The 26,822-nt window shown below is 42.5% G+C and overlaps 1 protein-coding gene across 1 annotated transcript; it reads right to left on the bottom strand.

The window, feature by feature from the left end:
• Positions 1-1,132: 1,132 nt before the first annotated feature.
• Utp14a (UTP14A small subunit processome component) lies at positions 1,133-24,365 on the bottom strand. Its single transcript, XM_021187874.1, has 15 exons — positions 24,282-24,365; positions 22,858-22,933; positions 21,662-21,732; positions 20,805-20,869; positions 18,654-18,796; positions 18,293-18,448; positions 9,829-9,948; positions 9,632-9,726; positions 8,946-9,069; positions 8,783-8,860; positions 7,984-8,371; positions 5,554-5,951; positions 4,555-4,748; positions 4,348-4,447; positions 1,133-1,530 (listed from the first exon to the last, which is right to left on the bottom strand). The coding sequence occupies exons 1-15, from the start codon at positions 24,305-24,307 to the stop codon at positions 1,261-1,263; spliced, it is 2,304 nt and encodes a 767-aa protein (XP_021043533.1). The 5' UTR covers positions 24,308-24,365; the 3' UTR covers positions 1,133-1,260.
• Positions 24,366-26,822: the final 2,457 nt, after the last annotated feature.

Here is a 26,822-nt window from a genome sequence, read left to right as displayed (position 1 = left end):
CTCTAAAGTGAGGAAAAAGCTTGTCTTGTTACTATGAAGACATACAAAAAAAAAAAAAAAAACCAACAACAAAAAAACCCGATACTGCTCTTCCAGCTTCCATCGGTATGCGTCCATGGCTCTACTTTTAGGGGTTGCTGGGGGAAATCAAACCTGGGCCTTGTAGGTACATGGGCTGGCATACTCGTCATGCAAAAAACAAAACAAAACAAAACAAAACTTTTCTGGGGAGACACAAGTCTGCTCACCCCAGACAGGAAGCCCAAGAGGGACCCAAGTACAGATACCACTGAAGTTCAACTTGATGAACTAATGAGTTTTATTGGGCTTGTGTACAGCACAATGACTGAAACCCAACTGCATCACCAAAGCCTGCCCCAGCACCCATGGGTGACAGCTAACAACGCTGGGGACCTGGAGCACACTGCACTGCCAGAAAGCGGCTCAACATGCTGCAGAGTCCCTTCCAGGGGCCTCAGTGGCTCTAACCCTCTTCCAGGCAGCTGATCATCTAGCTTTAGTCTTTGCAGCTTGTCTCTCTCCATCTGTGGACTCTCAGCTTTTATCATTTGCTTTGGCTGGGGGTGGGGCGTGGGGTGCTGAAGGGCTGAAATCAGTTTTAGGGAGTTCCTGAAGCTATTCTGTGTTGTTGCCTTAATGTTTGGGGGAACTTCCTGCAGGATAGAATGTTTATTTCTCGGAGGAAACCAAACTCCCCATTGAGCTACATTTCCAAATGATACTACACAGCAACCCGACCAAGTTGGAAAGCTCACAGATGCAAAAAGCTAAGTTACAACTCCTTGGGGTTGGACCCCCCCCCCGCCCCTTCAGTTTGGTTCTATGATCAATCAGCAGGCAGGATCCAGCTGTGCTTTGTACATGCTTCTAGATTCAGAGGTTAAACCACACAGGACTTTCTCAATGGTACTTACAGTGGCTCATGATTGATGGGTGATATATGTGAAACTAGAGACTTGGATTAACTTCCTTAGTTTTCATGACCAGCTACAAGTCTTGGTAATGAAAGGAAGTTCCTCTGACAAATGCTAAGTAGAGAAGCCATGGTATCTAAAGTGTGTGAGTTGAAGATTCAACAGGGAGATAGATAATACAGAAGATACTCAAGTTATAAAGATAAAAAAAATGCCTTTATTTCTCAGATATGGCTTAACTACACACACAGTGTTAAGCCAGTTTTGGAATTCATTTTGCAGCATAGACCATGCAGAGGAATTAGTCAGGACACTCCTCAGATTCTCAACCTATAGAGCTTTTCTTCCATTGTTTTTGATGTTTGGAGTGTTGTTTTGGATTGCTCTGCATGACGGGCAGGTCAGACCTTGGGGAAGATTGGTAATCCACATCCTCTGCTGTTATGGGCTTGATAATATGGCCTGGCTTGGTAACAACCTTGGGAGCAGTCAGCTTTTGGAATGCTCTCTGGGTGTTCCATGTGGATCCTATAGGATTCTGGATGGTCCTTTCAAATTGCTGATGGTGGGTGAACGGATATGGAAGGACCCGCACCTGGAAGGGAAAGAAGAGATTCAGTGTAAGGCCTAGGGTGCAATCCTCTAAAGGCAGTTTAGAGAAGGCACAGTGGCTCAATGCTTGCAATCTCAGCATTTGCAAGGCTGAGACATGAGGATCACAAGTTTAAGGCCAGCCTGTTCCATGTAGTTTAGTTTTATATGACAATCATAGAGGGGTAAGCTTTTTAGAGGCCAAAACACCCAAGTGTTCCCATATAATCTTAGGAGTGCTAAACTGTTTGAAGTTATTTGGTACCTATACTCTCAGGCTTAGCAAACGGTTTTGGGACTGAAAACCCAGAAGAGCACTTCTGTCTGGCTACACCAGTTTCAAGGCTGTTAACCACTGGGTGCTTCTATACAACACTTGTGACTGCAAGAAGCCCTAGAATATTTGTGCATCCTTATGGATTCTGATCCTTTTCTTCTCTTAATGCTATTTTCTCCTTTCTTCCTTCCCTTTTCTTTTTTGGAGACAGAGTGTCACTATGTAGCCCTGACTGGCCTGTACTCTAGAGATCTACTTTCCTCTACCTTTGCTTCTTGACTGCTGGGATTAAAGGCGTGTGCCATCATGCTCAACTCCCCTCCTCTTTATGGTTGATGTTTTAAATCTGAATCCTAAATGCGTCCAGGTGCCTGTGTTCAGCTCCATCCTCTTAAGGCATCAGAGGATGCAGAGCTGGTTGGCACAGGCAGGTAACACCCCCCTCAGCACCAACAGGTATCTAGAAAGGGGAAGTGATTTCCCCAAATAAAGAACAGAACCCTTGAACTCCTGGTCCTTGTCTTCCACTCCAGCAGAGTACTTACCTTCTAGGAAGACTTCCCCAACCCCAGTACTGAAAGAAAAAGGCTTCCTCTCCCTTTAGGCTAAGGAAATCTTTTGTTTGGGTTGATGTTCTTTCTGTATATGTTACTGACGGGTTGAAAGATAAATTCAGTTTCAGGAGTCCTCTCCTGTCTTGTTATACTTCATTCTATTGCAGCTACAGTACCTAGAAAATTCAGTGGGTGGGGTTGAAGAACACTTTCCCATGGGTCACATAACAGATATCCTGTATATCACATCTTTACATTATGATTCATAACATTAGCAAAATCACAGCTATGAATCAGCAATGAAATAATTTTATAGTTGGGGGTCACCACAACATGAGGAACTGTATTAAAGCATTGAGCTAATTAATTAAAAAGAAAGTTGGGGGTGTAGTTTAGTTGGTTGCCCACACACTAAGTCCTGAATTTGATCTCTAGGACCACTTAATTCAAGAACTTGGGAAGAAGGGCTGGAGAGATGGCTCAGCCATGACTGCTTTTCTGAAGGTCCCGAGTTCAAATCCCAGCAACCACATGGTGACTCACAACCATCCGTGGTGAGATCTGATGCCCTCTTCTGGTGTGTCTGAAGACAGCTAAAGTGTACTTAACATATAACAATAAATAAATCATAAAAAAGAACTTGGGAAGAGTCAGGAAGAACAGATGTTCAAGGCCATGTTAAGGTATATAGTGAATTCAAAGCCTGAGTACACTAGACACAAGATTCCCCTCTAAAACAAACAAACAAAAAAACAAATCAAAAGCAAGAGATTCCTGGAAATGACTTCACAATTTGCTGTGACAATAGTAAATGTACATGGGACCACCTCTAGAAAGGATGCCTGATTCTTTCTCTTAGTTGTCATCTGGAATTCTGGTCCATTGGGACATTCTCCCCCTACAATGTGGGTCCCTGCAGATTAAAATAACACTATCCCGCGTGGCCACTGCAGCAGTCCTCGCAGGTTACTCCTTCCCTACCGTTTATAGCCAGTTGTCTTGTTATACATTCTCAACTGCGATTATAGTGGTGACAGTTTCTGCAGTGATTGGCGTAGAAGCTAAGATCAAACAATATGACTGAATGGTATCTTGCAATTTTTTGGAGAGAGGGTCTCATGTATCCCAGGCTAGCCTCCAACTGACTTTGTAGCCAACCTTGAACTTTTGATCTTCTTGTTTTCACCCCCAGAGTACTGAGGTATGGTCATGTTGAGCTTTACACAGTGCTAGTAACTGAGCCCAGAGCCTTGTGCACGCCAGACAAGTGTTCTAGCAAATGAGCTCATCTCTGTTCTTACCCATTACATAGTTCATTCCTCTTTTACATGGGCAAGTATAATTCATTTCAATATTGTACTCATGAGGGGCAAAGGTAAGGATTGAAGGGAACACACAGGTTATGGAGTTCCATGTCATTTGGGTCACATGCTCAGCCCTAGAACATCCCGATTTCTCTCTGGATCTTCTGCCTATTTTCTAGCCTTTCCACTTTATGTGACTGTACCCAACAGTGTGATATCTAGGGGATCACAATCACTGTCTAGTTTCCTGCTGTAGTGCAAATATCCCTTGCTTAGTATTAGTATTGCTTGCAAAGATTCTCCTTTCAGACTAACCCTGGTCAGTAGTTAGAACAACATAGCCTGCCTGGCCTCACTTCTAACGGCCAGGCAGTGGGAAAGTCAAATTTGATCTGCTGGTGATCATCAGACACCCCAGTCAGGTTTGGTGACCCATAGTCTTTAAGGGGTGCTGAAATTAGGGACTGGAAGTGTGGGTCAGACCCAGCACAGAGGATTTAGAGTCCAAGGCCAGCCTGGGGTTACACTGTCACAAAAAACAGTGTCACAAAACAAAACAAAATAAAAAGTAAACAAACCAAAAGAGGAAAGTATCACACATCTCTCTCACCACTGATGCTAAAATAGGTCTCTCAAGCAAGGGAAGCTGGTGGTGGAGATTAGACAAGTAGAGAGCTAACCCTCACCTGGTGAGCTGCAGCGTGGATGTTCCGCTTCTCACTGATAATCACATTTGGCAAATTCTTATCTTTTCTTGGAGGACCCTCAGGGGCTTTAATAAGAAACCTGGAAAACCAAATGTAAAAGGAGTAATTTAGTTAAAAGCTTAGGGGACATATTTCAGGGAGAGCTGGGGAACTATGCTCTTCTGACAGGCTTTTTTGTCCTCTTACCGGCGTCTTTTCTTGGCACTGGGCTTCAGGTTCATCCCGCCCCACTCTCCCCAGCCAGGCAAGGTCAGATCCACATCCTTTGGCTTATTGGCCTGGATAGCTTCTCTCTTCTCTTTTAGGAACTCTTTGATGACATCATCCCCAGCAAAAGCTTCCTTTATCATTTGCTTTTGGTCTCTCACCCCTTCATCTTCCTGGGAAGAAACAAGAGCAAGAACTTTAACTTGTCTTCAAGAGCACTTCATGACAAGATTGAATCCTGGGTTATGACATCTTAGCGCCCCCTACAGGTAAGCACGGAAAGGATGATCAATTCGAAATAGGAACCAATCAGCCAATCATACTCGAATTTCTCTCTCTCTCTCTCTCTCTCTCTCTCTCTCTCTCTCTCTCTCTCTCTCTCTCTCCTCTCTTGGGTACATATCCTTAGCTCATCACCATGACATAGTTTTAAACTTTCAACAATGAAGTTTTAGGGTCAGAGAAATGATGGCCTGTGTCAATAACAGGAACTCCAAGGTCCTGGCCAGAATGTGGACTTCCAGCAGCTTATATACCCAAGCAGAGTGCCTTGTCTTACTAGTTACTAGTTTTAATTACTTGATTTGGAGTTGGGGTGGAGGGCTGAGCACTGGTTGCTGGAATTTAGTGAAGGGAGCTTTGGCAGATCAATCACTGATCTTTGAATTGTTGTGCCTGGAATCCAGCCAGAGCATTCAGTGACTACCTTCTCCTTTGAGGGTAGGTTGAGAGTCACCCCAGAGAACTTTAGCGGCTCAGGATTTAGGCAGCATGTGTGGCTCAGCTGTGTCCACATATCTGCATCTGTCAAACTGACACTTGGGCCCAGCATGGTGCCATGATAATCTGGACCTCTTAACTCCTGAAACACATTCCAGCAAAACCAACCTGTACTAACTGTGCTGTGTATAAGAAGGACCCGTTCTGTTCAACTGTCAACTACCCCACCACAAGCCAGAGACCCTGGCTCTTGCTCACCAACTCCTCTACTGTTGTAGGAAGCGCCAGTGACGTCACAGAAGGAGTTCTTGTAGTCAGGAGGTTCTGTAGACTGATCATTTGCTCCTTCTTGTTCTTCCCCTTGGTGTGATTCTGTGGGTTTTTCCTAACCTGCTCCCCTTCTACTGAAGGTCTAGGGAGCTCCTTATTTGGAAGGCTGTCTTCTTTACCTAACTCTTCTAGGTCCTCCAGAGTTCGCACTCTCTCTGGCCTCTGCAGCAACAGAGGCTCATCTTCCTCTGGGGCAGGTTCCTCTTCCTGGACCAGGTCAACAGTCTTTGCTGGAGTCTTTTTTTGCTTCTTGGATAGATGGTTTTCCTTACTGAGTTTCTTAGATAATGCCCTCAATTCAGATAACACCTCCTGGCTGGTAGAATCTGAAGGGCAGGGACGGAAAAAGAATCAAGCTGCCAAAGATGAAACTTGGAAATTTCTCAGTTAACAAGTATTTGTCAAGCAACTACTAAGGGCTGGGTACCATGAAATATATTCTAATATGAACAAACAGGGTCCTATTTCCCAGGTGACTACTAATGACCAGGACAGGGCTTAACTTCCCTGCATAGTAAACTCTACTTGGAAAGATTACCCCAAGTTCTCTAAATATCTAAACAAACAAACAAACAAATAAAATAAAGGCAGAGGCTACTTTTTCTGAGACAGGGTTTCTCTGTTTAACAGCCCTGGCTGATCCTGGAACTCATTTTGTAGACCAGGCTGGCCTCACACTCACAGAGATCTGCCTGCCTGCCTCCCAAGTGCTGGGATTAAAGGCGTGTGCAACTATGCTAGCCTCACTTCATACTTAAATAAATTTTTTTTTTCATATAAGTACATGTCATGTTGAACCTATCTCCTCTTTTCACTATGTATCTTAAGCAGATTTTATAACCTGTTGTGTATGACCTGGTCAAGAAAAAAATGAAGTAGGTGCTTTTTATAGCATAACCAAAGTTCTTTCCTTTCCCTGTGGACCTTACTTTCTAGCTTTGGCTTGAAGGTGTTGTATTATTTTAGATCTGACCTTGAGACAGGTGTAGCAATACTTTCCAAGAATAAGTTTCTAAGCTCATTTCGATGGGGTGGGGGGTGGGGGGTGTATCCATGACTTCCTCGTATTTTAGGCCGTTAGTTATTTGTTCGGCTACCTGACACTAGCTGTGCTTATCTTTCTGTTTACCTACATTATCAGCTCTTTCCTCTCTCCCAGATTATCTTCAAATCTGCTCTATTACCTAGGCTGCTCTTCTACTTTCTCTCTGTTTCCGAAGGGCTAGGACTGCAGGCGTGCAGCACACTTGACTTAGATAACTAGTTCTTAAGGGGCTCAGGAGGAAACTATTAGCATTCTGTAGTTGTACAGGCTTGTTCCACAATCTGAGCCTTTAATGCTGCTTCCCAAAATCCCCAGAAATGACTGCTTATAACTACTAATTCTAGAAATCTCCACTTGAGAACATTCCTGTGAAGATCATCACAATACATTCTGATGGCACTGCTTTAAAAATAATGTTTATAGGCTAGGGAGTGTGGCTCAGTCGAATGATTGCCTAATATGCACGAGGCCTTGGGGGTCAATCTCTAGCACTGTATAAACTAGTGCTGGTGGCACACACTTGCAATTCTAGCACTCCACAAGTAGAAAAAGCACAGGAAGTTCAAGGTCACCCTCAACTATATAGTATAAGGCCAGCATGGGCAAAAAAAAAAAAAAAAAAAAAAATTCAAGCAGCATGAATATTATTTACAGAAAATCTTGTCCTGAGACCAAGGACACAGGGAAGTGGTGCACAGCACTTGGCTAGACTGGTGCCCTGGAACCCAACCTAGCACTACAATAAACAAACAAACAAACAAATAAACTTACCATGAAGCTTAAAGAACTATTCATTCTGGGGAAGTGGCACCATATATAGACATATAAAATCTAGCAATTTAAAGTGCTATCAATGCTACTTCCTCCCTTTACAAGCAAGACAAAAACTAAAAGCAAAACTTAGACTCCAGACATTTAAAGCAGTTTAACAATATCTCCCAATCTACCTGTAAGTCTCAAAGTACAACTAGATTGACGTCATCTTACTAGATGCACGTTTGTAGGTACCAGGAATGCTAAGCCATACCCTCTTTTCAAAGGCTGAATTGAGTAATGTCTTTTTCTGAAGAGTATAAGCCCTAAGAGCAGAAAATGTGTTGGAGCACATTGCACTTGCTTATCAAATAAATGCTTGAGAAGAAAAATGGTTATTATAAATCTAATTTCACTTTAGGGACCTAGTACACACTCTTGAAAAGCCCCTAGAGCCTCACACTGTATATGCAGCATGTATGGGTAGACATGTCTTTCTTTTTTCATTCAGTCCATCCACAGCAGTATGAAATTGTCCCTTCCACCTCCTCCCAGCTCACCTTCTGTTTCTTGGTCACCCAGTGGCTCAGCATCCTGGTTGAGCTCAGATCTTTTCCTAAGGGATCTCCTTTTCTCCAATTCCTTTAACAACTCATCTTCTTCTACCACTGGTTTTTCATTTTCCTCATTTTTAGGAAACTCATGGGCCGCAGGCTCAGGCAGCTGTTCAGAGTCGGCCTGGATCTCATTCTCCTTTGCATCACGATTGCAACTCCTGAGCATCCACGGATTGGGTCCATCAGCAGTCTTCTGTACTTCATTCACTACATCAGGAACTAGGGCTTCTTCCTCGTCAGCACCTCCCTCTTCCTCGCTATCTGACACAACTTGCAGCTTCTGGGTCAGTTCCTTGTTCTTAGCCAACTGCTCTTGCATAGCTTGGCGGGCCTAGAGAAAGGAGTGCCCCAGTGCAGGAGCTTTATCATTAGTGACCACAGAAATACCTTGCCCCTCACTTCTTAAAGCGGCCTTTCTTTTCCTCACAGGGTCTCACTAGGTGGCCCAGTCTGACCTTGAATGGGTCCTGCCTCAGCCTTTCTAGTGCTGGCTTCACAGGTATGTAGCCCAAGATTTCCACTCAAGCTGCAGCCTTTGTTTTTCCACAGAGTGCTGGGGATGGAACCCTGGGCTTTCCACCTTTTTCTTGGCCAGTTTCCTCTCTGTCTTAAACCTTTTACTGACGTCTCTATAGTCCTTTCCATTCATCCTTGAGGCTTTCCCAACTCTCCCTTTGCCGCCATCCTTCAGTACTGCTTGTCCTTTCCTCTCCAATTCCATCACCTCTTGTCCATCTCTTACCTCCAGGTCATATTTTGCCATAATGGCCTTTGACTTGGCCCATTTCCCACTGTTTTGATGCTTAAGGCTCATTCGCTCCTGGAAAGGAAGGACAGAGTGAGACCTGAAACACATTCTAGGGACAGTTGTTGGCAAACGTGTAGAAAGCAAGAGGCAATCTTACCATCATTCTGGCTTTTTCCATTTTTTCCAGTTCTTCCAATGCAGCATCTGGGTCAACCTTCCTCAGCTGCTCAAAATCTTTTAGGGCTTTCTTGGCCTTTCCCTTCTTCACAATTTTGTGGTATCTACAGGGTAAGAGGAGGTGGGAGCTTAGGCTTGGCTGAAACACTGAATGCCACAAGCAAAAGTGGCCATGCTATTCAAGGGGTTTCCTTACGCAGGTGCTAGAATGGCTATTGCAGAGCTGGCTGACTTGGAGGGAACCAGTATGGAACCTGATGGGACTGACAGACCCTTCAGACTTCTGCAGCGCACTCTCTTCCTGTTTCTACAGCCTAAGGAGGAACAGAACAAGTTCCGCAGAGGCAAAACGGCCAAAGACAAGTCCTCCTGGATTCAGCAGCTGTGGAAAGTCGGAGCTTACTCTGCAGAAGCGCTCCATGTTCTTTTGGATGGAAAGTTACCAAACAGTCCTCTTGTTGGCAAAGTCAGGCATGGATGCTAAAGCCCGAGGAGCATGTGTTACTGAAGCAGGCACAACTACAGGAGGTTGGTTAGGGCAAGATGACCAGTCATTCCTACTCGGGACTTCTTTTCCATGACACTAATTGACATGTTAAAAGTTCTCTTCAAAGAAGTCGTGGTTAGCCACACCATTTTCTTCCAGGAGATCCATAGCTTCCTTACTTTTTACTTTTGATTTTCTTCATTCTTCGAGCCCTGGCTTCATAGTAGGACTGCAGAGCTCGGGCTCTCTGAAGCTCTGCTCTGCGAATCTTAGCCTACAACGAATGACATTGACAGTGACTCCCAGACTTGAAGTCAAATGCTGGGAGATGCACAGCATGCCCCGGTTTGTGAAATGGTCTACAAACACCACTTACCTCTTCCAGGCTCATGGCTTTGAGGGAGGCCTTTTCCACAGGAGTCAGTAAAGGGTCTGTCACTGGCTGTTTGTTCTTATGGAGGAGGTTAAAAACTTCCTGTTCCAGTGGAGTTCTCGCCTTAAGGAGGTAACAAAGCATGTCAAATCTTAGCTTCAGAGGAATAGACAATACCTTATTTTATTCTGAATTTCAAATGTTCTCTCTCTCTCCTTTTCCTTGCCCCCTCCCCCCACTCTAAGATAAAGCTAGCCCTGGCTGGCCTGGAACTCACTATAGCCCAGGTTGTCCCCAAGTCATGGTGCCTTCCTGTTTCAACTTCCCTAGTGCTGTGATTATAGGCAGGTGCTACTACACCCAGCTTGAATTTTTAAAATAATTCTAATTGAGACAATTTCCACAAGGAGCCCCAGGCATCTTTATAAATACTTGGGGGATCATTTTCTGTTATGACTGATCAGAAAACAGAAGTCTACTTCCTTTAGAATCTAAGCATGATACCCTTCCATCAAAGGCTGGGAGGAGAGCAACACCAGATTGTCATGTAAGTGTTAAAAGTCCAAAACTGTCAGAAGTGATGGCAATGCCTGCCTATAATCCTTGCACTTGGGAGACAAAGGCAGGATGGTACCTACAAGTTCAAGACCAGGTGGGGTGATAGAGCAAGCTTCTGACTCAAAGAAAGGAAAAGATCCCGAAAATGATACATATATATATATTTGAAACAAGCACTAATTAATTACCTTATAGCTGGGAATCTCAAGGTCTTATCATAAGCATCCTTTAAAGAATAGTTCTATAGGGAAGGAGATGTTAGATCTTAAGCATTATTTGCCACTGATCATATTAACTGGAAAAGCCAACCCAGAGGAGAACAAGTTTTTAATGAGCGTATATATTTAGGTAGTGCTGAGGATTGAACTCGGGGTCTTGTGTGTGTGTGAGGTGAGGCAAGTGCTGTAGAACCGAGCTGTAACTCTGTCAAGCCCTCTTTTTTGTTTTTATGATATAGGGGCTTGCTATGTATACCACAAACTTCTATTTTAGCCTTCTAGGTGCTGGCATTACCAGTATGGGCTACTATGACTGACTCACAACTTTCTATTCATTACGATCAAGATAAGAACAGTCATTCTTAGGTACATTTTCCTAGTCATTTACTTTGTGGCAGGGTATGCTTTAATCCCCTGAGCATAAAAAGATATTGCTTCTTAAAAAATATGACCTTCATGCAATTATCCAGCTTCCTTGTAGATAAAATTTAACTCGACTCATTTTCTAACTTTGGCTCCAACTCCTTAGCTTCCATTTCTGCATGACGGGTGGTATCTATGAAATAAATAAACTGTGTACCAGTCATTTCACATGTCAATCAAAAACCCCATTTGCTGCTTGACTGACATGGCGAGGATGACTAAAATAATCAGGCCAGTCATACCATATACCATGGTCCATCCTGACAAGGCACAGAGACAGCCCTAGGCAACAGCCACTTTCCAACCTCACACACATATTATGCACGTGTTCCTTCAGTGGCCACATGCATCATGGTCAGTATGCATCAACTTACAAATCTCTGAGCAAAGGCATAAATACACATCATCACACGTTACACGGTGCTATTGATTTCGCCATAAACCTATTCTACTGAATGGGAAAGGTGCATGTTCTTCCATTTTTAGTATCTGTAGCAGTGATCAATCACAGGCTACAAAGTGATTTATTTTACAATGTTGTAATCGCCCTTCAAATTCAATTCAATTTGCTAACATTTATTGATTGTAGCTACATTCCAGGCACTTGTGAGGGGTGCTAGGACTACACAATTAATTAAGATAGATCCTGTCTTCATAGAGCTCAGAGCAAAGAGCTATATATGCTATTAACAACATAACATGAATGGGTTAAATGTTACTCCATAACAGTAAGCACACAGGAAGGAACCCTGAATTCTGATTAGGAGATGCGTGGATTAGACAGGGAAGGAAGTCACTCTTAGATTCAGGCTTTGAGGCTTAAGCGCAATTCTTTCAGGAGTAGGAAAAGACCAAACAGATGAGCAGAAACAAAAACACAGGTACCAGGAAATGAACGCTACCTAAGTGCTTAGCTGTGTTGTTCAGCACAGCTAAAACACTAGGCATTTTTATATTTTGTCCTCTAAGCAGAGTACCTTTGATGGATTGCAATTTAATTTTTACAATGATCGATTTTGTGTGTGTGTGTGTGTGTGTGTGTGTGTGTGTGTGTGTTTGCTCATGCCATGGTGCACAGGTGGAAGTTACAGGACAACTTTTGGAAGTCTTTTCACCACGTGGGTCCTGAGGATAAAACTCAGGCTGTTAGGCATGACAGCCAACACCCTTACTTCGTGAGCCGTTTTCCTGTCTCATGATGGATTTTAAGTAGGACAGTGACAAAAAACTGTGTTTCAAGATGGAAATCTCAATGGCTGTGAAGACCTTGACCAGGACAGTGGAAATGAAACTGAAGACAAAACAGGTACCTGCAGCCACAACAGATTTTACAAGACTAGCCACAACCACATGTGCTAAGGGAATGATGCAGGTTTTCAACCTAGGTGACCAACTAGGGAGTTAAGCTGTTAACAGAATAAAGGTGGTGGTCAAGGCTTGGGAGTCTAGAAGTGTGATGACCCGTTAGGACAATACACAAGGAGACCCAGGAGATGCCTGCTTTGTCAGAGAGGCTGAGACTAGAGTGACACAGATTGAGAGTGACAGCTAACTCACAGAGTAAGAATTAAAAGGCCCATGAAAAGCTGGTGAAATAAGGCATCAGAAGTACATTAACAGAAGCCAAGGATGAGAGCCTAAGAATGTGGTATGTCAATGCGCTGTCAAATAGGATGAGGACTCTGAGGGCTTTGGAGTAGGGAATCTGGAGACAAGCAGCAGTGTGACAAGGAGAGACTGCAAAACAGCAGTGGAAACCAGCTCTTCCCAAAGCATGCCCCCATTAGATGATAGCAACATTTGCTTCCCTTTGTAAAAGCTTAAAACAGCACTTAACTTCCCCATTTTTTTTCTATCCTCAACTTTAACTTTTTTTAGTTGGAGGCAGAATGTTGCTGAATTGTTCTGGCTGGTTGGACCTTCGAAACTTCCTGCCTCAGTCTCCCAAACAGCTAGGATTACAGGCCCATGCTATCCTACCCAGCCCTACATTCCTTGAATCTGCCTTGAACCAGAAATCCTCTAGTCTTACCCTCCTAAGTGCAGAACTGTAGGCAAGTGCACTATGCCTAGGCAGAAGATCCCCTTTGAGATGGGTCTCAGGGCACTTCCTTTCTGTTTCCCAAGTGCTAGGATTGCAGGCAAAAGTTATGATACGCAGCCTAGCACTTCACTTTTTATAAAAATCAGTTAAGTGGTTCAGATTAGGTCCACTAGATGTATTCATTCTTTGCTCACAGCCTTTAAGAGAAGCAGATATGGTGGTGCATGCCTGCAATTCCAGGACCCTGAGAGGTTGGCACAAAGAGTCAAGGCTAGCCCGTGCAAGATGCTGCTTGCAAACAAAATGAAACAGTGAGTGTACATTGTAAGTCTTCAATCTCCAGTAGGGATACTCATCTTTATTCTCTCTCTCCCCTTTCCCATTTCTGTCTGAGATAGGGTCTCACTGTGTAGCCTTGGTTAGCCTGGAACTCAAAAGGCTCCACCTGCCTCTGTATCCTAGGTGCTTGGATTAAAGACATGCATCACCACGTGTAGGCTTCACTCAGCAATTTCTAATGAACTCCGAGAGCATATCGAGACAAGGGATTAATGGGGAACACCTCAGGAAATGCAGGTGGCGACCAAAAGGAAGGAGAGATGGGGTAGAAGTTACCTTATGTCCTTTACAGCACTTTGCATTTTACAAATGTTTTCTCCTGCATTGTCTCGATTCTCTTCAGCTGGAGTTGAATGCAATTTTACAAAGCAAACCCCAAATTACAGTGCAGGCTTTTGATTGTCCACCCTCAGAATCCTGATTTTATACTCTTTGGTACTCTGAACTCCTAATTTTCGAGAAAAGAACTGGAAGCTGGTAGCCCAAACTCCTTCCTTTATCCTTTGTACCATACTAGCACAGGTTCTTGGGATAAGTACAGCTGAAGAAGGGGTTGTGCCATTCTCAGTGGAGTCTGCTCCACCAACATGGTACCTCTCCTGTTACCTCCCAGATTACACTCTCATTTGGAAAAAAGTAAGGTGCAGAACAGTGTGTAAACGATTACTTTCTTCATCAAAAAGCAGGTAAAAACCATGAATATATAAATAGACCTCTAAATCAACAAATAAAAATTGAGATGGGGTGGGGTGAGACATCACTATTTATCTTCTACACTTTATTTGTTGTTGTAAATGTTTGAGACAGGGTTTCTGTGTGTAGCCCTGGCTGTCTTGGAACTTGCTTTGTAGACCAGGCTAGCCGCAAACTCAGAGATCTGCCTGCCTCTGCCTCCCAAGTGNTGGGATTAAAGGTGTGTGCCACCGCCACTACCACCACCACCTGGCATACTTTATATTTATACTTAATTTCCTTTTCATGTAGAAAAGGAAGGATCCTAGAAAGAGAATGCTAGTGATTTCAAAACTACCATCAGAAAACAGAACTCAAGTCCTTAAGAAATGACTATGTCTAACTATACTGCAAGCAATGTAATTTTATCTACCTTTGATTAACTAAACTTCCTGACATAAAAAGACACTTATCATTTCTGGGATTTTTTTTTTCTTTTTTAAAGAAAACACAGAGAAATATGAAGAAGTATCTATCTATCTATCTATCTATCTATCTATCTATCTATCTATCTATCTATCTATCTATCTATCTATGGTTTAGGTAATGTTTGACTATTTTTTGTTGAACACAGACCAGTCTAGCAGAGACTCCATACCAAGGGTCTACTAGGAAAGTTGGCTGGCTGTTCTGAAGTTGTTCATATAGTAAATATTAGAGACTCTAGGGATCAACTTTAATTTTGCCAAGAGTGTAACTGGCATTCTACTTGAACCCCATCATTCACTACCAACATAATTTCATTTATAAGGAGATTTCACAACCACTAAAATGGGAAGAATGCCAAATAATAAAGAAGAGCTGGTACATTAAAACTCATCTGGGCTGGCAAGATGGCTCAGCGGTTAAGAGCATTGACTGCTCTTCCGAAGATCCTGAATTCAAATCCCAGCAACCACATGGTGGCTCACAACCAACTGCAATGAGATCTGATGCCCTCTTCTGATGTGTCTGAAGACAGCAACAGTGTTCTTATCTATAATAATGAATAAATCTTAAAAAGAAAAATTCATCCAACTTACATACCCATGATTATGCAAAGTGGCAGGGGTCAGTGTTTAGAAAATACAGCTTTAAAATATTCCTGTCAACTTAGTCAACTTAGTCATGAATTCCTTGCTGAAATTGTCATTAAAGAGTAATATATATCATCACAAAATAAAACTAAGGGATAAGGAAGGAAACACAGGTCAGAGAGATGGCTCAGTGTTTAAGAGTACTGGCTGCTCTTCCAGAGGACCTGAGTTCAATTCCCAGCAACCACTTGGCAGCTTATACATGTCTAACTCCAGTTCTAGGGCTTCTGACATCCTCACACAGACATACATGCAGGCAAATCACCAAGAACATAAGTAAAACTCAATTATATATATATATATATATATATAAAAACCCTTAGCATGTTCCCTTTTTCTTGGCAATTGTCTTAGTTTGGATTCCATCGCTGTGAAGAGATACCATGACCAAAGGCAACTCATATAAGGGCAAACATTCAACTGGCTGGCTTACAGTTTCAGAGGTTCAGTCTATTATCATCGTGGCAGGAAGCATGGCAGTGTACAGGCAGACATGGTGCTGGAGGAGCCGAGGGTTCAACATTTTGATCCGAAGGCAAACAGGAGAAGACTGTCTTCTTCAGGGTTGAGCTTGAACATAGGACCTCAGAGCCCACCCCCATATTGAGGCACTTCCTCTAACAGGCCACACCTCTTAATAGTGTCATTCCCATTGGCCAAGCATATTTAAACCACCACATTCTACTCCCTGGCCCCCACAGACTTGTTCAAACACATGAGTCTATGGGGGCCATACTTAGCCATAGCACATGTAATGCAAAATACATTTTGTCCCACTTCAAAAGTCCCATAGTCTATAACAGTCTCAACAATGTTTAGAAGTCCAAAGTTAAGTCTCTTCTGAGATTCAGGCAATCTCTTAACTGTAATCCCCTATAAAATCAAAATCAAAAAGCAGATCACTTTTTACATTTGCTAGATACTTCTAGTATCACAGGATATATATTACCATTCCAAAATGTCATAATGTGGAAATACTAGACCAAGCAAGACCAAAAATGAGCTGGCCAAACTCCAAACTGCATCTCCATGTCTGATGTTCTTTCAGATTTGTTAACTGCAACACAATTCCTTCTTTGGGGCTAGTTCCACTCCCTGTTAGCAGCTTTCCTCAGCAGCGATCCCATGGCTCTGGCATTTCTAACATTTTGGAGTCTCCAAGGCAACTTCAACTTCACAGCTTCTTATTCCCATGTCTGGAATCCATGCATGATCTTCTGGGCTCCTCCAAAGGGCTGTATCACTTCTCCAGTCCTGTTCTCTAGCACTCTAGGCTCTGGTTGACTCCACTCCACTGCTGCTGCTGTTCTTGGTGATCATTTCATGGTACTGGCATCTCCAATATGCTGGGGTCTTCTGCTGCAACTAGGCTTCACCAATAGTCTCTCATAGGCTCTCTTCAACTCTTGTGCCAAGCCTCAACTCCTTTGCATGACCCCTTCAGTCCTGGGCTGTCAACTGCAACTGGGACTGTACCTTCACCAATGTCCTTTCCTGGCCTCTCACAGTGCCAAGCCTCAGCTGCTCTCCATGACCCCTTCATGCCTTCAAAACCAGTACCAACTGAGTGATTATCAAGTTTGGCTGCTAGCACGATGTCTATCTCTGGAACACAGCTTCTTTGTGCTCCCAGAAAATACTTCCCACAAGATTTCACCTCAGTGATGTTGGTCTCTTCTTAATCACCACTAAGTTCTTAGCTCTAGCTAACCACCATCAATTGTCCCAGTAGTCCCTTCTACTTTTCACTCTAAAGTCAGAGTGACATGGCTGAAGCTGCTGGGTTCTGCTACTTGCTGGGGCTAGAACATGGCCCTCTTGTTCTATTATATCACCAGAAGCTTTCTGTATCCCAATGGTTTTCCTTCATTGCCTAAGCTTGGCTGTTCTGTGACTGACCCTGAACTCAGAGCTCTACAAGCTTGTCTCCTGAGTTTTGGGATTAAAGGCGTACCACCACACCTGGACCTAAACTCTTCTTTACCTAGAACTTGCTCTGTAGCAGGCTGGCCTTGAACTCAGAGATCTACGTACCTTTCTCTTGGAATTAAAGGGGTGTACTATCATTCCTGGACTTAAGTTTTAATTTCTTTTCACAAGATCTGTGTAAGTTCTGGATTGTAGTTCATTCTAGATATAGTCAAGTTGACAACCTTGAATATCGATCACAATCCACCCCTTGTCAATTTGACATACAACTATATCTCCTTTTGTCCAAATGAAATAACCAGGTCATAATAAAGCCTAACATAATTATCCCTCATATAACTGTAAACACATAAGGAATAAACTTAGCTAGGTGGGATCTTGCTCTGAAGTTAGCACTCTCTCAATTCCATTTAATATCTTTGAATACAGGATTTAGCTCCATTTCACTTCCTGATGCCCCTTTAATATTTGAACCATACATTTTATATTTTTCCTTTCTCAGTTTGCTCCATCTCATCAAAGGCTCTTCATAAGAGTGAACCACAGGGCAGAATCTATGCCATTTTGAGATTTCCTTTGTAATTAATCTAAATCTCTTCTCAGGCACTCTTCAGACAGGGAAGCATGGCAGCTTGGAGACAGACACGGTGCTGGAGGAGTCAAGAATTCTACATCTTAATCCAAAAGCAGCTAGGAGGAGACTGTCTTCTGCAGGCAGCCTGGAAGATGGTGTTTCCCACTGGGTGGAACCTGAGCATAGGACCTCAAAGCCCACCCCCACAGTGATGTACTTCCTCCAACAAGACCACACCTTCTAGTAGTGCCACTTCCCATGGGCCAAGTGTATTCAAACCACCACAGCAGTCATATGCTAGTATCATAGGTTATGTATCACTGTGTCCTTCTCTTTGCGGTGAGATGTTTTAATACTAAAACTAATAAAGCCATTCTTTAAATACAAGAATAGCAAACAAAATGACTACAGAGCTGTGTGGTTTGGCTATTACCTGACAATTAGAATATAGTATCTTTTCTTTCTTTTTCTGACCACTAAATAAAATGACATAATCTGGCATAATCTACTCATTAAAACCGGATGAAGGTTCTGGTTGAATCCTCAAGGTTCGCTCTGATTTTGTTGCACTCACCTTCCACTCACGAAACACATGTTCCATGGGAGCAAAAGAAGATGGCTCCTTCTCTAGAGGAAAAACCAGCTGCTCTGCTTCCCGGTTCTTCTGAACAACAGAATCCCATTTGGAGAGGGTTTGTGAAGTTTTACTGAATGCCACTTCTCTGTGGATCTAAACCAGGCAAAGTACATAAAAGGAAAGGGTCATGAAATCCCATATCAAACCCAATAGAATAAGGAGACACCTGGAGGCAATGTTTCTTAACTTGTCCCTGTCCCAATAATCAGAAGCCTAGAGATGAACTTGCTTACTTTTGAAGACTTCAGCTGCCTCTAGTTTGTCTTCCCTTTAATTGACTACTTTCTATGTAATTTACCTGTTCAACCTCTCCTTTGTGAAGAGGTAATTCCAGAGTCTTCTTCGATTTGACTCTACTCAGTTGCTTTTTGACAGCAGCCAATGATGATGAAGGTTTAAGAGGTCCAAGCAGATCAGAAAGGGCCAATTTTTCTCCAGATCCTGTGCAAAGGCCAATTTTCTGGTCAGTTTTGGAAGTGAGACAAAACTCTCAATATAACATAGGGAGTGGCCTGGCAAATGTATGGGGAAGTATAAAGAATTCTTGCTTCAATCCTTTTTCCCTAGCCATACTGACACCTCTAGTTCACACCTGTGAACATTTCTAAACACCTGTCAAATCAATTCAATTAGCTTACTAGTAACATTACTATTAACTGTTCTGAGAGGTTCCATTGGTGATATTAGGAGAACAAAACTCATTCAAGCTACCTAAGTTCAGAACAGGGTGAAAAAAAATTGGTTATCTACACACAGCAGTTATACTGCTTACTAGATTCCTCCCCTTTTTAGTGGGGGCAAACAATATCAGATATGGCCGGGCTACAACTTGCTATATAGATATGGCCAGGCTGACCTTGAACTCACATGGATCAACCTGCTTCTGCCTCCTGAGTGCTAAGAATAAAAGGTATAAGCCATCACATATGGTAGAACATGTATTTTTTGTTTGTTTTTTTAAAGATTTATTTATGTAGTATACAGTGTTCTGCTCAGAAGAAGGCATCAGATCCCTATTACAGATGATTGTGAGCCAACATGTGGTTGCTAGGAACTGAACTAGGACTTCTGACAGAGCAGTCAGTGTTTTTAGCCACTGAACCATCTCTCCAGCCCTGATCATGTATTTTTAATAAGGGTTATACTGTCCTTTTACCCTCCTCCCAACTCAGGAGATAGAAATGGGCTCTTGGGAGGTGGGGTACATTAAACATAAGATGCCTTCCAAGACTTAGTATGCATTCATTTTTTAGTTACTGTTTTCCTGGACAGGGAATCAATAAGGTTAAAAAATGCATGACACTTCTCCCTGGGTCAGCTATGTAAGGATCTGTCACCATGTTTCCTTTCTGCGGAGGACTGGGATTCTCTGTCTTGAGTCTTTGCCCTATGACATGCTGCATTGGGAAGAACCATAAGGAAGATACTGATGTTTCAGAAACCAGAAATTAAAAAAAAAACCAACAAAAAAAACCCCAACCCTCCTATAGGTTAAAGACGACAACATAAAACCTGCAACTGAAGTGCTGGCGGTAAAGATCACCACCACAGTCAGCCTTAGCTGGTCATGGATGTTGTAGCAGAGACTCAATCGCTCAACTGTACAGTGGCATAATGCTTAACCATAAATGGATATGATGCCCCAGGGCAGAGTGGTATCCAAGGGGGACTTCCCCTTTTCTGAGAAGGGAAAGGAGTAGTGAGGGGTTGTAAGGGTGGGACTGGGAGGGGGAGGGCTGTGATCAGGATGTAAAGTGAATAAATAAAAAAAAAAAATTAATGGAAAAGAAGTCTAGGGGTACAGTATTCTTGAGTTGAGTCCTCACTAGCGCTGTCAGTAATGCAGCTGCTTTTGGGTCATTCTAGCTCCTATAAGTAACCCTTCACCCATATTCCTGTTAGTCACCCCAATATAAACTCTTTGGTTCACATGCTCCAATGAAGACAAAGAGCCAAGATATTGTGTTGGGTGAAAGCCTTTCTACCCAAACTGTGATCTCCTCAAGTTCCAGTGGAATACCTGTCTGTTCTAACGCAAGTATCACGAGAGGACTGATACACAAACGCAACTGTGAACACTAAAGAGCTATACATACACAACAGCTAAGCTGCTACGAGGAAGCTACCATCACTCCAGTCACTTTATATAGCACATACATTTAATCCCAGTGCTTGGGAGGCAGAGGCAGGTGGATTTCTGTGAGTTCAAGAACAGCCTGGTTTACAGAGTGAGTTCCAGGATAGCCAGGGTCACATACACTGTGTCTCCAAAAAGAAAGAAAGGAAGGAAGGAAGAAACAAAGAAAAATTCAAGTTATTTTATGCAATAAGCATCTTACTGAGCTCCACAGGAGGTACTGATCTTAGTATTCTTCATGAGACGACCCTTAACTCATTCTCACAGGTAAATATTTATGGTTTCATGCATAAATACATTTTAGAAACTTACCTTCAGAACTGACATTAAACTCAGACACTTTTAGACCAGCCTCAGATCTCTCAGGCAATTTCCACCTGAAATTAGGGGGGGAAATGATATAATAGAAATCGACACATTTACAAGGGGAACACTAACACTTTCATTACTATGTTTCTAAGGTGCTGGAATCTAGGCTTTCATATATGCTATGCAGGTGCGCTACCAGTGAGCTACACCTTTAAATACAACATTTCTTTTTTTCAAAGGCAGCTTTGGCTTTATAGCCCACGCCCCCAACGGTCTGCTTTTGTCACTGAGCGACCAAACTGTTCCTAACCATAGTAACCTGATCCATATCTCATCGTTTAATATAGACTCAGCCCTTGAAAAATACAATGTTGTACAAGGAAAAGATCTAAGCACAAATGGATTTGAACCCAGGACTTGTGATTTACAAATGATTGACCATGGGGATAAAATTTAAGTACCTTCTTTAATGGGGTTAATATGGATTCAGTGCTTCAAAAGACTATAGGTAAATTAAAGCTCCCAAAGTGAAACGTTCTAATATAATTATAGCGATAAGGAAAGTAGGCAACAATCATACAGTTTTTTTTCAACTATATGCTACACACAGGTGCTAGGATTGTTACAAGAGACAATAAAAGTCTCAGAAACAGCCAGTTATAGTCAGCAAGATGGCATAAGAGGTAAAGGCCATTGCTGCCAAGCAAAACTATTTGAGTTTGATCCTCCACATGGTGGAAAAGAACCAATGTCTACAAGTTGCCCTGTTATGTCCACTTGTGCTACACGGCATATGTATACCCACACACAAAAAGAGCGAGCGAGCTAATTATAAGATGTCCAACTCACTGGGACCTTACCTATTTTTTCCACTAAGGGAACCAATTGCTTCCAGAAGTTTTTGATGCTTTCTTTCTCCATCACTGTCCCCCTAGACACAGAAAAGGGAACTCCATCAGGACAATGAAAGGAGGTTAGAGACAACTTGGAAACAAGTCCATATAAAAATGTTGGTTCTGGTTGGTGGAGAAGAGGGGAAGCAGATGAGATATTGTATGTAAACACTCTAATTACAAAGCTGGAATTGGAATTAGGAATTGTTTCAGAATCCAAACATTATCTTCACAAGCAATGTGAATTCTTGGTAACTTGGGAGCTAATGCCCTGACTTAAGATTTATTTATTTATTTTATGTATGTGTACACTGTAGCTGTACAGATGGTTGTGAGCCTTCATGTGGTTGCTGGAAATTGAATTTTTAGGACATCTGCTCGCTCTGGTCGACCCCAACTCACTCTGGTTGACCCCCACTCACTCTGGTCAACTCTGCTCGCTCAGTCTCTGCTTGCTCCAGCTCAAAGATTTATTTATTATTACACATAAGTACACTGTAGCTGACTTTGGATGCACCAGAAGAGGGTGTCAGATCTCATTATGGGTGGTTGTGAGCCACCATGTGGATGCTGGGATTTGAACTCAGGACCTTTGGAAGAGAAGTCAGTGCTCTTACCCATTAAGCCATCTCACCAGCCCTAATGTTCCAGCTAAACAGCTAAAAATATTGTTTTTTTTACAAAAAGTGTTTCTTTCATACAGAAAGACTGATTAATAGTTCAATTCATACCCACAGTTATCAAAATGTTTCCCCCCCTCAGGAGAAAACCCCCACTGCCCTTTTTGAGACAGCATCTCACTATGTAACCCTGGCTAGTCTGGAACTTGTTTTTTAGATCAGGCTGGCCTCAAAAATCATAGAGATCTACCAGGCTCTGCTTCCCATGTGCTGGTATTAAAATATTTTACACAGAAAGAGGAAAACCACTTTAGGTAGTTTTGTCACAGGAATAGGTTTAAAATTCAGATAGCATCAGATCAAGTTCCAGGATAGCCAGAGCTGCAAAACCCGGTCTTGAAAAACCAGAAACAAACAAAAAAGAGATCGCATATGTTAGGGTTTTAGTTACCTTCTTTACACGCACACAGTTTTATTCCCCTTTCCTCTCCAGGAATGTTTTGTTCACCCTAATTTTGAATCAGTTCAACAGCTCTCACCTACCTCATCTTCACTGGCACTCATGGGGTAGTTGGTTGGCAAATCCATTAGATCATCCTGCTGGCTCAAAGCCAGAAGGCTGTTGTTAAAAAGGCAACACAGAACCATTAGCACATGAAATAACTCTTCTAATTAAAATAACTTTTAAACCAGCGGTTCTCAACCTGTGGGTCAAGACCCACAGGGGGGAACCAAAAGGTCCATTCCCATGGGTCACATGTCAGATATCCTGCATATTAGACATTATTTGAGTTACAATTCGTACCAGTAGCAAAGCTGCAGTTATGAAGAAGCAACGAAAGTAATTTTATGGTTGGGGGGCAGTCAGGGTCCTCACAACATGAGGAACTGTAGTAAAGGGTTGAGCGGCACTAGGAAGGTGTCTAAACAAGCATCTGTTTGCTCAGTTCTACTCTTATCAGAGAAGAGGTGCAAAAACAAAACAGAAAGTAATTAAACTGTTTTTAAAAGGAGGTCAGGCATCACTTCCAAGATGACAATATCCGCATGGGACAGACAACACTGGTTAGTGACTGACACTACATTTCTATTACTTCTATGCTTCAATTTCCCACTGACGCTACTGCTGTCTTTTGAGGCAAAGGCAGTTTCCTAATTAACCATTGAAACGTGTTATTTTATTTTATTTTATTTTTTGAAACAAGAGTTGTTCTGTGTAACCTTAGCTGTCCTGGAACTCGCTTTGTAGACCAGCAGGACCTCACACTCAAAGAGATTAGCCCCCTCTTACCTCCCAAGTGCTGAGATTAAAGGCGTGTGCCGCCACCAACTGGGAAACCTTTTAAAGATTCGAAAACATTCTATTACTGCTTCTATGCAGTTCCCACCGGTCAGGTGCCTTGATTAAGTGCAACTTATTAAAAATGTAATCTTGATAATTTGTTCGCATAACTGAGGACCTAGGTTAATGATTGAAACCAACCGTATAAACGGGTGTTTAAGGTGATCAGAATTTAGGAAGAATCTACAATTACTTAGCAGTGGATCTCGGTATTTACTAAGCAAGCATTACCAAACCGATTACATTTAGATTTTCTAACGTTGAGGGATAACATATGAAATACCTGTTAGGTCTGGCACAACTTGGCACTCAACAGCCGGCGCAGGTTGCGCGTGGCAGAGGCAGAAAATGCGCACGTGACAAATAAAGGGAAATCAATAGTAACTTTGCCAAGAGTCGGACGACCATCAGACCTAACAGCGATGCAACTTAAGAGCCGAGAAACTGAGGAACAAAACCAATTTAAATTAAGGGACTTTAGGATTCCTCGCCGACACATTAACTACTGGCAGGGCTTGGGGAGGCGAATCTCTTAACAAACAGCAGTTTGGCTTCCACTTCCCTAAATACAGGAAATTCAGCCCTCAAAAACACCCGGCACTCTCCTTTCCCTTTTGCGTCTTACCCCTTCGGAGCTTTGCTAGAGTTCATTGCTGGAGCCGGTAACTCACATGGGTCGCGAACGGAAACCAAAGAGAGAGCAAGCTCCTTGCCTGCCGCAAAGCAATTTTTGCTTCCGCCAACCACGCGCGACAATGCACGTCATTTCCGCCCAGGGGGGAGGCGTGCAAAGTATTGGAGGCGCTCCAGGATTGGTCGACGGGAAACCCGGCTGCCTGCCAGTGGTCCGCACTGTCGGTGGGTAGGACTTGCCGGTCCCCCATTCTTCTGGGAGGTTTTTTTTTTTTTTTTTATATTTAGATTGCCGGTGTCGCTTCCCCAGCGTTCGCTTCTCTTGCTGTCCGGGATTAGTGAGGCGAGGGCGAGGGTGCTGCGCTGTCAGGGACGGAGCTAAAACCAAAACCAACCAAACTAAAACAAAGCCTCCAGGGCCAGGCCCCGTTGGACTCTGTCGCCCAGCTCTGGACTGGCCAGCCCCAGACTGTTGGACTCCCGCACAGTGGCCAGAAAGATCAAGGAGACGGGGACATAACAAGTTTCTATCCATCTGAAGAGAAATTCCTTTTGAGCCGGTGTACCTGTGATTGCAGCTCACTGTCCCCTTTGCCTATACAAGAAAATGTCACTCGAGAATGTGTTATGAGGCCGAAAGATCTCTTCTTGCTCCATCCGGTGCAACGTAGTAGTTTCTCACCCCTTACTGGTTTTTTTTTTGTTTTTTGTTTTTTGTTTTTTGTTTTTTGTTTGAGACAGGCTAGCCTTGAGTTGGCGATCCTCTTGCCTCAGCACCCGACCTGCTGAGATGACATGTTTTTGTGGTACCACGTCTGGCATAATTTTTAAATGATAAACCTATCTATGTATGTGAGTGCATTTGCGTGTGCGTGCCTGTGTACACATGCCACTGCACACGTGGAAATCAGGACAACCTGTAGGAATTTCTTTCACTATCTGGCTGCAGGGGATTAAATTTAGGTTGTCAGGGTGTGTGTGTGTGGGGGGGGGCGTGTCAAATGCTTTTGACCAGCCTGAGACTTCTTGCATAAAAACATTATTGCCATTTCTTCTAGGTCATTTCCATTTTGTTTTCTCCAGCGGTTGCACTGAAATTTCTTATGATAATCGGCAATGCTCTAAAATTCTTATTTAAATAAAATAATACTTTCTATTCTTTGTGATCCCAGAATTGAATATGGGATTTGACAGTTGTTTTTGTTTTTCATTATTCATTCAGTATTTTTTTTAAATCATTGACTATGTGCCAGGTTTTTTAGGAGTTATTGATACATTGTTGAACAAAGCAGATATTTTCTATGGTTTCATAAGCACTACTTTCCAGTGGGCTTAAGGACAATTTTTTTAAAAACCATTTATTTATTTTTACCTTACATCCTGCTCACTGCTCCCCTCCCGGTCAATTTTAAATTGCTCTCTCCTGGTATCTTAGCTCTGTGACTGTCTTCTTCCATTTTCTTTGTTGTGTGCTTCTAATAAACTTATTCCCTAAGTGGTGCTATTGCCTAGAATCTTACTCTCCGCCCTCTATGTTTGTTCCCTATGTTCTCCCTGGGGCAAATTGCTTTTACAATTGATATATGAACTTGAAAATCTACACTTCTAGCTTATATGTCTTTCTTAAACTATAGACTACTATCTCTGGGTGCCTTCTTTGTTCCCACAAGCACAACAGAGATGGCCTTCTGTTGTACCTTTTCCACCAGAGTTCTCTTGTATTCTTCATTTCTGTAATTGATCAATAAATCATCCAATCAAGTTAGATATCTGAGAGTCATCTTAGACTCACCATTCCTCAGCTATTTCCCACCTCTTTTACTTCCTGACTCTATCAAATACCTCCCCACCTTTCTGTCACTATTGCCTTTCTATTAACTTAGATTCTTGCCATTTCAGGTCTGTGGTATTGCAGTAATCTTATAAAAAAAGGAACATTGTAGCATTTTCAATATGAGTTTTGAAGCCAAATTATTTGTGTTTGAAACTTAGTTAGTTCTGTCAGTTATTAACTTGATAATTACTTTTTAACATATTCAAAAAGTTATTTTGTGTTTCTTAGGGGTAGACATGACATGCTGCCTATAGAAGTCAGAGGACAGTTTGTAAGAGTCAGATCTCCTTCCACCATAAAGGTTTCAGGGAGTGAAATCAGGTCAGTCTTAGAGGCAAGCACCTTTACCTGGTTATTTTCCTCTAAGATTGGTAATTCTTAAGTCATTTATTACCTCTGTGTCTTTTTTTTTTTTTTAATCTTTAAAATTGGATAATAAAGCCAGGTATGCATCAGTGGAAAATGACTGTATTAGTAGAAGAAAGAAGAGACCAGGAGTTGAACTTCATCCTCGCCTACACAGCGACTTTTGTGGTCAGCCTGAGTTATATGAGACCATTTCTCAAAAAAGAGGGATATACTACACTGAGCAGTTGTGAGAACTAAATAAATTAATATGTACAAGAAACAGTAAAATAATTGGAAACCTCTCAGAGTAGCCAGTCATACATCAAAGGCTCAATAATTGTTAACTGTAAT

The sequence above is a fragment of the Mus pahari genome, chromosome X, assembly GCF_900095145.1.
Source record: "Mus pahari chromosome X, PAHARI_EIJ_v1.1, whole genome shotgun sequence".
In the NCBI taxonomy this organism is placed as follows: Eukaryota; Metazoa; Chordata; class Mammalia; order Rodentia; family Muridae; genus Mus; species Mus pahari.
This window is presented reverse-complemented; position numbering and strand designations above follow the sequence as displayed.

Bases quoted from the DNA above. Each gene is read 5' to 3' on its own strand.
- Utp14a (XM_021187874.1), bottom strand. From the start codon at position 24,307: ATGAACTCTAGCAAAGCTCCGAAGGG. The intron at 18,797-20,804 runs GTAAGTTTCTAA...GCCTTTGCACAG, and splicing joins GTTTAATGTCAGTTCTGAAG to GATCTGGAGAAAAATTGGCC. The intron at 9,727-9,828 runs GTAAGTGGTGTT...CATTCGTTGTAG, and splicing joins AAGCCATGAGCCTGGAAGAG to GCTAAGATTCGCAGAGCAGA.